At 40.4% G+C, this 13,616-nt stretch overlaps 1 protein-coding gene across 16 annotated transcripts in view; it reads right to left on the reverse strand.

The window, feature by feature from the left end:
- Positions 1-13,616, reverse strand: part of TCF12 (transcription factor 12) — a 163,527-nt gene that overhangs the window by 32,282 nt on the left and 117,629 nt on the right. For 3 of the 16 annotated variants that reach the window (XM_027688721.1, XM_027688720.1, XM_027688719.1), the window contains exon 1: positions 7,980-8,106. The exons of 12 other annotated variants lie outside the window; for them this stretch is intronic. In XM_027688721.1, coding sequence (XP_027544522.1) covers positions 7,980-8,048 — 69 coding nt within the window. In that variant the 5' untranslated portion in view covers positions 8,049-8,106. Of the gene's footprint in view, positions 1-7,979; positions 8,107-11,869; positions 11,926-13,616 lie in introns of those variants that run through there. One more of the 16 variants, XM_027688722.1, reaches the window with a different exon arrangement.

Here is a 13,616-nt window from a genome sequence, read left to right on the forward strand (position 1 = left end):
GCCCAGGGATCGGGCACCGCTCCTACAGCCCAGGGATCGGGCACCGCGCTCTCGGCTCGCTTCACACGCACAGTTCCAACAAAGTGCCCCCCGGTCGGTGCGATGGAATCGGGACAGGGGCACAGGGCACCGAGCCAGGGCACAGCCCGCGGTGACAGCCGGGCAGGTAAATGCACACCTGGGCAGGGCTCAAGCGCAAAGCTCACAACTCTCAGCTGTGTGCTTGTTAAACGTCACTTCTTCATCAAAACAAATGAAACATTTTTAGGGAGGAAAGCTTTTCGGAAAGCTTTTGTTCAGTATTTTACTCGAACTTTTTCAGTTTATGGAGTAATTGTGAAATAGAGATGCTTCCCAGGCCTGAGTGACAGAATGACAATACGTTCTGAGCAATGTTCGCAGTACATATGTATTTACTCTATATGATGAATGCACGGATATTCCATGCCCGAGACATATTTTAACAGAAATGTCACTCTGTCAAATTGTAAATACTTGCACTCCTAAGACTGCAAACATATTAGGCAAAACTGGGCCTAATTTACAAGTTCTCTGTTGTGCAGAATAACACAGCATATGCTATAGCTGATGGATAATCTATCACTGTCACAGGACAGCAGTGGAAACAAAGCTTTATGACATTTAGCACCGCCATGGAGATGTTCTGATTAATGCCAAGTCACCTACAATGACGAATTATACTTCTCTTAAACTGCAACGTTATCAATGAGATTTGTAAATAAAAGCTTCAGACTGAAATTTTAACATTTTACATAATTGGGCGATTTATAAAAACCGATTAAACACTATCTCAAAAAGGGGATTAAACTCAAAAACTCCTACAAATATATCATTTACAGATACAAATGTACAAGCCATTAACATAATAAAAATGTTATGAATTATATAAACGTAAAAGAGGCCCTTCCAAACAGCTACATGAAAGTCCTAGCACAGACACATAACTTCATATAGTTTCTGCTTGTTTTGGTATCTTAACTATAGCTTGCAAAAACATAGCTGCAATGTTATGAAGCTGCACTTGTGCCAGTCTAGATTTTTCAGATCAAAGGGTTCTTGCGGCAAAACACAACTGATGTGGTCTCAAAGACTTCATTAACTCCAGATGTGGGGAAATAGCCAGCCAATTCCACAAAAGGAGCGAGTCTCTTTTAGTTACAATCAGAACTACCCACAAATTAAAACCAGGCCTCTGATGTCATCTGATCACCTGCAGATGAGCGCCAGGTTTTTTCTGGTTAATGACCTAATCATAATTTTTATGTTGTGTTACTACAAACAAGATTTAAAAGCAAAGGAGAAATTTTACTAAAATTAACCCCAAGTCCATGAATGCAAAGTCCAAAATAAGAAAGTTGACAAAAAAAAAAAGATGAAATGTTATTTTTAAGTCGGGAAGCGATGTATCGGGCAACTGGTTTGTTCACTCTGAACGCCCCACATGCACTGGGACCCCTATCCAGGCAAACACAGCCCCTGTGGCTGCTGGCCCACAGGAGGCTGGCATGGTCTGCATCCTACTTAAAGGGCTTTCTCTTCTGCAACAGCTGAGTAAGGCAGTTATAAATATGACGTGGCTGCTCAAGACGGCCTCTTTTAGCTATCAAACTGATAACACTGACATCCAGGAGGCATCAAACCAGTTTTTCCTGGCTGACATTCCCACTTAGACAGGGAATACTGTTAAAAGGTCAGCCTGTTTGCAGAGTCTCCTTGGAGAGGGCTTCTCCAGCAGGTAGAAGAGGAGCCCATCTTACAACCCCCTCTAACACACTGCGCCCAAAGGCATCGGATGTGTCTCCAGGCTGACAAGCAAAACACTCCCCGGTTATGAATGGGAAATTCCCTTCCGATAAACTCCAGCCAAAACCAGTTTTTCACATGACTTATCAAGTCATGGACTCGACTTTTTTGGAGCTGTGCTAATATCTACATCAATCCTAACACTGCAGTGCTCCCGAAGGGCGGATGGCCTCCGCTGAGGGAAGCGGGACAAACGAGTTGCTGAGGAATCGAGTCAGAGACCCACATCAGTCTCTCCTGCACCCTGAACTGGTTTATGTTTCTCCAGCGGCAAAGGCAGGAGGATGACAAGAATTTCTTTTTGAGGGGTAGTGATGGGGGCTGACTTCAGACCAGAGCTGAGAAGACATCAGCTGTACGACATCAGGTTTAAGCAAAACAAAAGCATCATCCTGAAATCTGCCCTGGTGATTGCCACAGATAATGAACACTACTGGAAAAGTTACATGGACCTAATGTATCTAGAAGATTTTAAAGTATTACACAGTGTGCTTCTGTTTACTAAGAGCAGTGCCAATAACATCGACATTAATTTGAAGATCTGGGTTTACCAAATTTTATGTTAAGTAAAACTTCCAAGTTGCATTCTATAAATGCATTTAATAAATGTAACACTTGGAGTCCTCCTGTTGGCATCCATCCTCTCAGGCAATTTTCCTGTAATACGTTTCAAATTCTTAAATATTTATCAATGTTTAATATTAATGTTAAAAGCAGATTAAAAAAATAGCAATGAAGCAACTAAACTTACTTCCGATGAGCTCATGCAATCTCAAGACCAAGGCTCCCATCACACATGATGTTTATGAAATTATGAATGTTACTCATTTAAGCACAGTTATTAGCAATTCTTGGAAGTTCAGGAAAATATTTATCAAGCTGTTTGAGACAGAGAATTTTTTGAAACCAGTAAAGATGAATAACCTATTCTGTAGCCTGTAAACTCTGCTAAGTAGCCTATCTACATTCCATCAGCATCAGTCATGCACTAAGCAAGTGTGCACTGATGAATGATTTGTACATGTGGCAAAATTTTACAGGGTATTATCTACAGGTTTTGTAGCAAAAGCTAATTTTGCTGAAAGGCGGCTCTAGGAAAAGGAAACTTGTTTTCATGTTTACTATATTTCTGACCAAACCATATACACTAAAACTTCAGGAATGAAGAACGGTAACGGAGTTTTCCATACTCCTCTTTACAGCAAGACAGAAGTTGCCATAAGAAACCAAACCAAACCCAAGATCCAGCCTAAATCCTTGTTTAGCTGATATTAAAGCAAGATGATCAAATGAAGAGCCCTGGTATACGAGTTCAGTATAACCATATCCTCAACCACACTTTTGTGTCCCATGCCAGGTGTAAAGGTTCAGACATTTAAAAAGCTCTTCTCACCATCCAGAAGGATAATAAAACACTCCTTTAAGAGAACAGTCTGCAAATCCAACCACAGTTTTTAAGGATGGTATAAAATTCAAACTTCTTAAAGTAGCTACATTGAATTCCATCTTAAATAAATGTTTATGCAGTTTAGGCATGCTATACATGCCTATTTGGGTATTTTTGAAATGCAGAATCCCACTGCAATGCTGCATAGCACTACCAGCAGTACTTCCTAGCTTCTTCCCCAGGAAATGACAACTTTAAAGTCACGTTAGAAAGTGATAGGCAAACCTAGCAAAAATCTCAAAATCAGTATATAGAATCCTTCTGGTCTGTTCTTTTTATTTTTTTTTTCAATTTGTACTGTAAGCTAGAGAGGGGAGGAAAAAGAAGGTAAGGCAGCAGGAACAACATTGGAAATATATACTTATATAGTGCTGAAAGATTCTTTTTGTGTTTTATTTGCTAAGCAAAATCTCTTCCCCACACTCTTCAAACCACGCTGTCAAAAGAGGACACGTACTACTATGGCTTCAAGAATTCCTGATTAAATTCAGATTTTCAGGAAACAAAAAATAGAGAAGTTGAAAGCACTCTGCCTGTTTCTTAACCTGCTCCCTGTATTTCAGAAGGCGGTTTTAGCTGTGGGAGGAATCCCCACCACCAGCACTGATCCCAGGCAGATGCAGTGGTAGATACGGGCCATCTTTTGCATTTGTTTCTCTCTCTTCTGAACTCAGAGCACTCTGTTTCTGTACCTCCACCACAGACTGTTCTATTCCTACAGACAGACTTCGACAGGCACCTGATTATGAAAGCAAAGGCACTGAGCAAACAGGGGCTGTTCCTCTTTGGGGCTCACATTTGGAGAAATATAGATCTGTCCCCCACAGCACCTGATCCCAGCTCGAGCTGCTGTCATTTGCCCAAGGAAATGGACATAACCTTCACTTGAGAGCATTAATAAAGCTTGTTGCAGACAAGACACCCTTCTGGCAGGGGACCACTGCTCAGCAGATTGGCAGTTCAACCCAATGGAGTGGAGCAGGGAAAACTCTCTGGGGCTGGTGCATTGTAACTCATCATTTTATAGTGGGATGGGGAGGGGACAGAGAAGGGCGAGGAACAGACAAAAAAATAAAAATCCAGCTGACCAGTGTTTACTACCTCTCTTTATTCAATGTCCACAGCCCTGTACCCCTAGAGATTTTCCAGATGATCTTATATTTGTCCTGACTCACAAATGTTAGCTTTGACCTTGCCTAAGTTGCTGTGGGCAGCATATGGCACAGAACAGCTTTAATTGTACTTTCCTCCCCGTGTACTAACTGGCCCAACAGTAATAAAAGCAAAATTGAATCGTTCTTTTGAGCACCTGGTTGCTCCAAAATTTACAAACTGAAAACATTTTACATGGATGTTAGAGGACTAAGTCCATTATTTATTGCATAACAGCTCCAGCAAGGCGTGCTGGCGTGTCACCCCAGCATCACGCAGCATTATTAACATGTTCTGCTCTCTGTAACGCTGACAGTGACGGCTGCAAGACGGGCACTTTCTGCTCTAAAAAATACCCAAATATACACATATACTCACACCTGTGTGTATTTGTTCATCTACACACACGTGCCCATCAGCAACGTGTTTACAAAAAGCCTTTTACGCTCTCAAAATTCTCCAGAAGAAGAGTGTTTTCTCAAAAACAATCCCAATATAAGCTAGTTCATGAAAAAGCAAATCGTAAAGCACTACACACACGCAAAATACATGTATGCCCTGACTTCTTCCTCCCTTTTTAAAATAAGCATTGTAGAAATCGACTGTAAAAGATGCAGTAACTCCACCCTCGATAAAATCTCAGCCAATAATGAGAAAAACAAATATTTACTCAATAATAAAAAATACTCATACACGGACTGGTTTTTAAATCAAACCACACAACACACAGAATACAACAATTAAGTGAATGTATTCACGAATTTATTCTCATATGAAATAGTAGTCATAGGTGATATAAACCAAAATATAATCAATATTTTTCTTTAAATTATTTATACTGGTGATAACTGACACATCACTTTATTATGACCTATATTAAAATAATGCTACAGTAGATTTAGAAAATAACCAATCTATCTCTAAACTTGTAGGTGAACTGAAAAAAGTAGAACTTATTCAAGTCTATTTTACTCTTTCAGAACAAAGATGATATCAAACTTCTATTACTGAAATATTATTTTGGTACCACTGCATTTTCTAAAATCTAAACGAAAAGGCCCCAGTGAATGAAGAAGGTTGCTCAATTATATATTAATTTTAAAAAAGAGTAAAATAAAAATACAGAAAAGCATAATTTCCATTTGTGCTATTATTTCTACCTAAACATTTTTGCAGCTTTATTTTTAATGGAGATTAGGTATTTTGATTTTTGGGGGGGGTCTGTAGCATGGCTCTTGAATGGAAGAGAAGACAAAACTTAATTGATAGAAACAGTTTTTAAGTATAATTTTTTTTTAAACTAAAACTGTATATGACTGAGAATATTTTCTATAGATCAACAGGTGAAGGACAAAAAAAAAGAAAAAAACAGGCTATATCTTCTAGTTCAGTGCAAGTGCTTCATTTTCTTTATGAAACAGATTAAGATCTTTTTTCTTTTTGATTTGGTGGGGATTCTTGGAATACAGGTTTTTTTAAATAACACCTATTACACATAACAACAACATTTTACTCCTCAGCAAGGGATTTGTATTAAAACACTACTTTTCACTTTCATGTGTCCCTCCTGAAACATACAGAAATTACGAAATTAGAACCTCTTCTAATAGTAAAAACCCCTGATTGATATTTCAAACTTTTAATATATGTCCCAGACCACACCGAACCATCTACTGGGGTGCTCAGATACTTGTTTTTTAGCTTCATATTAAGCTTTGTTTTGGCTTACAAATTTAGGAAGATGAAAAGAACAAAACATTTTTAATAAGAAGTTTAAACCACACATTTTCTACACATGATTTTTCACTCATTTTGTGAGTAAATAAATCAGATTTTATACACATCAGCAGTTATCAAGGAATGTCAACATCCAAAATCTAACGTGATCTAAATAAAAATCTCCAACTTGAACAATGAGGTTCATACTATCAACTACTAACTTATCAAACGATACAAGTAAAAGCAGTAAGACATCAAAATTAGGGTATGTACTGTTCTCTCACTGAAGAAAGGTTCATACAAGGATTTGGCAGACACACCAAGAGGTGTGATTCAAAAACTATAACACAAAAACCAAGCCCCAACTTCACAGAACCTCCTTATGTATATTTAAATTAGTAATTTAGGCCAACTTACAGAATTCCTAAGAGAGAAAGTGCTAAAAGTTACTAAGACGTTTTTTAAAAAAATTTAAATAAAACCTTGGGCAACATGATATAGGATGATCATATGATTTGTCATCTATTTACTAACTCTTCAAGCTCATAAAGGTCACCTCTGACCCATAACAGGCACATGCTATCAATTTTCAAGCCATGCCCTCCTACGGTACCAGCACTTCCATCTACTCTATGCCTGGAAATACTTAATAAGATCAAAGCCTTTTTTCCTGCTACAAGAACAAAGAGAAATGTTGTAATAGAGTGATCTGTGCTCTAGAAAGAATAAAATCAAAACTCCATGCAAGTTATATTCCCTTTGCTTCAGGGGTATTGTATAGTTAATTTTACTTAAGTCTTATATATATCTTCACATAAAACTTCAAACAGATTGTTTTAGCCTAGGAGCAGACATGAAAGAAAAATCATTTCATATTTGAAAGACAGCTGGCATTTATACCAAAGGAAATGAAATAGAGACCAAGAGATTTTACTGATTCCCCAACCTCTCCTTCAGTGTCTTTTCTGTAATTCAAGAAGCTCATACACAGTGCCGTTAATGAATATAAAGATCCATAATTTAATTACTATTGAACAAAAATCTTAGCAAAAAAGTTTACTAATGAAAGCAAAACTCACACAGGCCCATGGGAGGAGGACCTGCAGTAAAGAAACAAAACAAAACCCACAAAAAAAGATCAGTATCAGCATCTCCCCTTTTCCTACTAAAAGCTATTTCTGTAAACTGAAGAAAGCCAAAACCACATACAGCATAAACAGACTGGAAGAAAAACACCGTGTTAAATGTACCATCACATGCTAATTTTTAACATAAAAAAAAAATCAGAACCAGTGTGCCCTGCAAGTTTAAAAATTGTAACTATCAAAAACCACGAAACAGAAATATACCCCGTTCCGTTCCCACAAAGTTAAAACGCAGAGTGGAGATTAAAAAGAAAAAAAAAAAGGAAAAAGAAAAAAAAATCTGCATTTTTTTGCCCCTCTGGTGCTTGCAGGAACATTTGATTATTTATTCCGAATTCCCCCCCGCGATCGCCGGGCAGGGCAGAGCCGGCGGCCGGGGCGATGCCCGGGCTCGGAGCGCCCGGGGTGGGGACACGACTAAAACAAACCAAAAAAAATAAATAAACCAAACCCAACGCAACCCACCCCAAGGAAGAGCCGCGGGCACGCAGGAACACAAACTTCGCCGGGCTCGGCGGTTCTCGCAGCGCCGCCCGTCCCCCGGCACACAAAGCAGCCCCCGAGCCCCGGTCCCCGCGCAGCCCCTTCCCCTCACGGCCCCTCACGGCCCCGCCGAGCGCCCCCGGGGAGCTCTCCCGCCCCGGCGCGGCCAACCCGCGGTGCGTGCCCGGACAAAGGCGGCCGCCCCTCACCGTCTTGCCGTTGTAGTAGTACATGAGGGAGCTGCTGCCCACGCCGGGCACGGGGTACGCGCAGTACATGGCGCGGGCCGGGCCGAGCGCGCCGCCTCCCGCTCCCCACGGCCTCCACCCGCCGCCCGCGCACATGGAGCGCTCAAAGGCGGCTTATGCAAAGCAGGACTGAACCATCTCCGGGCGGCGCGGGGGTTGGGCGGGCGGGGGGCGCGGCAGCCCCCGCTCCGCGCCCCGGCCCCGGCCCGGGGAGGGGCCGCGCCCCGGCCCCGCGGGCTCCGAGCGCTCGGCACACGCACCCAGCGCACCGCGGAACCCGCACATGGGCACGTCCCGGGCGGGGGAACCGAGCGCTTTTTTGTTTTAATTAAATTAGAGCGCTTGTGGCCGTGCAGGCGCTGCTCGGTGCGGCTCCAGCCACACGGCCATCTGGCTCTTGCCTGAAGTTGCTTCCAACTTTGGCAAACGCTTCCCAGAGCCACGGGGAGCTGCTGGGAGCGAGTCCCAGGGGAGAGCCCGAGCACCCAGGGCAGCCTGGGACACGGAGTGACCCTGACACAGCACCTACACGAGGGGCTTGACTTTAAAAAAAATATATGTCGTGTAAATATTTTCACTTCATAGAATCATCCAAAATCCTTCCTTAAGATGAGGTATATACAAAGTATGAGCTTTCTCTTGGAAACACACGTCCAGGCTCCCTTTATGCTGTATAATACGTTTTTGTCTCAATAAAGCATGCATAGGTGCCCATACAAGAAAGGGAGGGGATCCCCCCAACAACTTTGGCACATCACAAAACCAGGCTGCAACTTCCAGCGTGAAGATCCCTCAATATTTGCACACTATCACTGCCTGGTAGGTCTTTTTGCTATCTTCAGTGAGCAGTGGCATCAACTAACATTAACTCTTAATGAGGCATACATTTTTTTTTTATTTTCTACAAGTGAACGCAGCTGGTTATGAACTGAGCTTCTGGTAAGTCAGCTACTCATTTCAATCCAGGAAAAAAAAGGTTAAAGCATAGCCACGTTTCTCCACCTCTCACTGTGCCGACTGCCAATGCTGTGAATTCTCCCTGCCTTCCTCCTTACAAAAGCAGGAAAATACTTCAGGATAAGGACAAAAATGGGTAAAGTTCAATTCAGTCATTTACAGGGAAAGAAAGCGAGTCGCAGAAGTTTGGTTCAGTCTGTCAAGCACCTTGTGTGTCAGTGAAGCATGTTTATTCTGAACATAAAAGATCCAAAAGGGTGACAAAACTGACTGCAGTCTAATACCATCATCAGATAAAAATCTCTGTATAACATCCATTATCTCAGGACATAACTACTGTAGTGTCTATAAATATACAGGATATACACACACTGACAAAAAAATATTCACATCTCCAGCTTCAAATGCTTTTTCAGCGAACTCTTCCAGTCAATTAGGCGACTACTGTGCTCAGAGCATGTTGGCAAATACATCCTGAAGTTTCCATCTGCTGAAGAACACTTGCATTTTTACTGCGAGTCAAACTACGCATCCAGAACTATTTAACTATGCAGCAAAGCTAATGATATCTGAACTGAACTCTTCTCCAATACAAAAGGCGTAGCAGCAGCAGCTGCAAAAAAGAACATCACTATACTTCAGACTATTAAATTGCCAGGCCTGCAGAGTGACTGGCGGCTTCCTTCTTCCCTAGGGACCACAAAGACCCATTTCAGTCCCCAGAGAGTCCGTAAGAAGCTTTGATTTGCAGCTAACAATGCTATTCCTTAAAGCTTCTCGCTAATGTTCAGGACTCTACAGACGAGATATGCTAAAAAATCTTCAGATCTTTGGATGTGCTACTTCTCGTAGCACACTAGATTAAAATCACTACTTCAGACTAATGTACAACTTAGGAAAAACCCCAGACACTGGAAAAGGCTCTCTCAGCTTACGCTTGAAGAAGTAGGAGAACCCTTTAAAAAAATTACATAATTTTAGCATGCAAACTTTTAAATCATTAAAAATACTTCCAGGATAACTGAAGTCAGTTTGAAGCAAAGACTATCATCAACATAGTTGTAATTGCTACTGCACCTCCATGCACACAGGCCCAATTTTCAAATTAGTTGTATTAGAGATGAAGAGCATGTTCAACCCCCCTCTCAAATAATAACCATTATCAACCTACATACAAGCAATTGGAAAAATGTCAAAAAAGAGAGCAGAAAAACCTGACTTGACTGTGCAGCCTTGGGAGGGGCCATCTCTGCATGCAGCGGCCCTGTGCTTGTACAGAGCAATTGTAACAAAAATATATAGGTAATATTAACTACTAATGTTTACTAAGCACTATTAACATTCATCAGTAGAAGTAAATCATTGACCTTGTTCATCATCACATGGGTAAGACAAAAGCAACAATATGATCAATAAAACTAAGTAACACCACTGCAAACGTCTGTTTGTAGACAAACTGGTCCCTCTGTAATGAGTCACTAAATGAATTTGCTCCTGAGTTACTTCCCCACAAATCAAAAGGATAACAATTGCATTTTACCGAAAAGGAAATTATTTGTCCTACCCTCAGTTACATCACTGGGAATAAAATCTTAGTGTACAGTCCTTGAAATCTATCACTGTATCTGGTCTACATATTCTGTACAAAAACAGTGTTTCTCACAGGACATTTGCTACATCAATTCACCTTACAGGATCAAACCATAATTCCATCCAGCACATCAAACTTTAACCCACAGAAGTTTACTTTCACCAGAATAGATAAAAAATGAACCTAAAACGGAAGAATTTGAAAGACTGCTCAAAAAAATGTGATGTTACCAGTAACTGTATTTGCAGGAACTACTACCAGATAACTATTCCAAAAGCTCCTGAAGTCCAAAGCAAGTTTTTGTTTTGTGGTCACAATTTTTCTAATCCTCATCTAAGCCAAGGAACAGCTGCTCTGAAATTTGTTTTCTTAAGAGAATCATGTTACAGTGAAATGAATCATGGCTGGATCAGCGATACTGTACGGGCTACAGTTGTTTACTCCATTTTTCCTTGGTGACAAGTCAAGGGTTAATCTTATGACTCAGCCTGACAAAACAAGTCAGCTGGAGACAGGGCCAATTTTTTAAACTTGATTTCAGACAGACATGCCGTCAGCAGAGGAGCACTGAACTGACATGCACTTTGTAGCCCGAATTGTTTCCACTCATGACCCTGCACCGTGTGTCAAAAACAATAAACTGCCTGTTCCTAAAGTATGTAAAGAGATTATGAAAGCTGATGCAGAGTGAAATACTGACCTAAAAATAAACCAAGCTACCTGTAAGAGAATATTTTCAAAGATGATTTTAACACTAAGAGATTTTGTGAATGAACCACATGTTCTCCCTGAAAACAGACTTATGTGAAATACATTTTTGTTCAACTTGTCAGAGCCACAAAGCAAATACACAACAGAGCATATGCAATTCATCATTTGAATTTATAAAAAAATAAACATAATTTCTCAGATCACTGAATGTTATACCATATGAAAGACAGTTATGTAACTGTCTCAACAGATGAGAGCCATCCTCTTGTCAAACATATTCCACAAAACTGATATAGAAAAATGCTTTAGAAACGTTAATGCTTTTTATCACAGTTTTATTATTTTAAATGGCTCTATTCTAACACAACAAGCACCAAATTTTTTTTAAATTATGTGCAACTAGAAATTAAAGCTCCTTTTTGACCAACAAAAGCAACTGTGATGTGTAAACCCAAGCATCAAGTATCTCCTTGAGGAGAACTGTCTTCAATCTCACTGAAAAAAACCCAGTAATGTGGTGAGAGCCCAAGCCTGCTTTTGATGGAGAAACTAGTTCTTTTGTCCTTACCAATTTCTTAGGGGCCAGGCTAACCTTCTATCTCTGGAAATAAGGCAACTGCCCGAGAAGTCTCTCCTTTCCTCCCCACACTGCCCAAGGTTGGAACTTATTATCAATTTGAGCCACATTTGACAGAGGAACAGAAGTTTCACAAGTGATTAAGTTCTTATCTGTTCTAAGAAAACTGAAACCTGAATAGAAGAGACAGGCCCCAACTGATACAGAACAACCTGTTGCTAACTCAAATATACATAGTAATTTTGAGCTGCTTGTCTAGCAACAATACAGAGAAAAAAAAACCCAACAATTCTACACATCTTAGGTCTCTCAATATAACTTATTTTAAAGCCAAATATTTATGATGATTGATAACAGCAAAAGCCAGAGTTGGGACCATTGCTGAAGGATGCACTGAACATGATGCATAATGTAGCTGTTAGAATAGAAACAATTCCAAGCCTTAAGAAACAAACCTGGCTGTTTTCAGGGGAAAACACAACGCTTATTATACTGTCCTCTATGTAATTCATCAGTTAAGTAAAAGTTAATTTCTTTTAAAATCCTGGAAGGATATCCTCCTGTGTTAACCAACCACTGAGCACTCTGTTCAGCAGAGACAGAGCAGACAAACTGCATGGAAGGCAATTTAAAATAACCCAGTGGACTAAATTTGATAGGCAACCCCCCTCCCAATATCCAAAGGAAGATGTATTAAGCAAATTAATTTACTCATCTATGCAAGAGCTAAAATAGTTTGGTGGTTTTCCTTTCAAAAGGGTTTGTCTTTAACTGCATATTTAACATTCATGTTACTATAATCAGAGAAAAAGAAACAGTTTGAAGGGACAGAATATGGACAACAAATACTAACAAAATTGATATTAGTTACTATCCTCTACTTTCACCTAGCAATATTACAGGGTTGGGGGATGGTTGTTGGGATTTTTATTGTTGGTTGGAGCTCTTTTTTTTGCTGCAAAAACAGCAGTTACCTATGGCAGGTATGGGTAAAAAGTAATGATTGTTATTTTTAATTGGAAACTACAGCTAGGACCTTTCTGTTTCAGTAGTTTTCCAAATAATATTGAATTTATTCAATGTTACAATTGAATTTATCCAATGTTATAGGAGATACTTAACTTATTACATAAATATTTTCCTAGAATGGAAAGAATGAGGAAAAGAGTGCTGTGTATCACATTCTTCAGAATCAAACACAATATAATTTATTTGAGGAAGTTTTACAACTTGTTTCAAAATCTTTCAGATACAACTTTGATAGGATATTGCTCAAATTCAGAAAGTTCTATTTCCTGAAAATATGAAGTGCTAATGGCTTGAAAGCCTCTATATGAAGGCCTTAACTACCCATATCTGCATTTAAAAATAAACAAACATGTTTACTATCCCGAGGCAATAAATTATTCTATCAGAAGTCAGATAATCATCACCCCAAAACGCGTTAAAAACCCACCCAACCTAAACACGCGCACACACCTTATAAGGATTTTTAAAATTAATTAGCAAGGCTGTTGCCGAAACTCACAGAAAACCACCCTAATTACAGATCTCTTCCCATCAGCTCAACAGGGCCAAGCAAATTTAGGTGAACAATCGAGAGGTGCCTGCGGGGTCCCTCTGCCGGCCCCGGGAGTTGGGATTGCCCGGCCCCATCCCCGGGAGTTGGGATTGCCCGGCCCCATCCCCGGGAGTTGGGATCGCCCGGTCCCGGCCCCGGCCCCGGGAGTTGGGATTGCCCGGCCCCGGGAGTTGGGATTGC

This window comes from Neopelma chrysocephalum, unplaced genomic scaffold, assembly GCF_003984885.1.
Source record: "Neopelma chrysocephalum unplaced genomic scaffold, ASM398488v2 Primary Assembly neopelma1_75, whole genome shotgun sequence".
Lineage (NCBI taxonomy): Eukaryota > Metazoa > Chordata > Aves > Passeriformes > Pipridae > Neopelma > Neopelma chrysocephalum.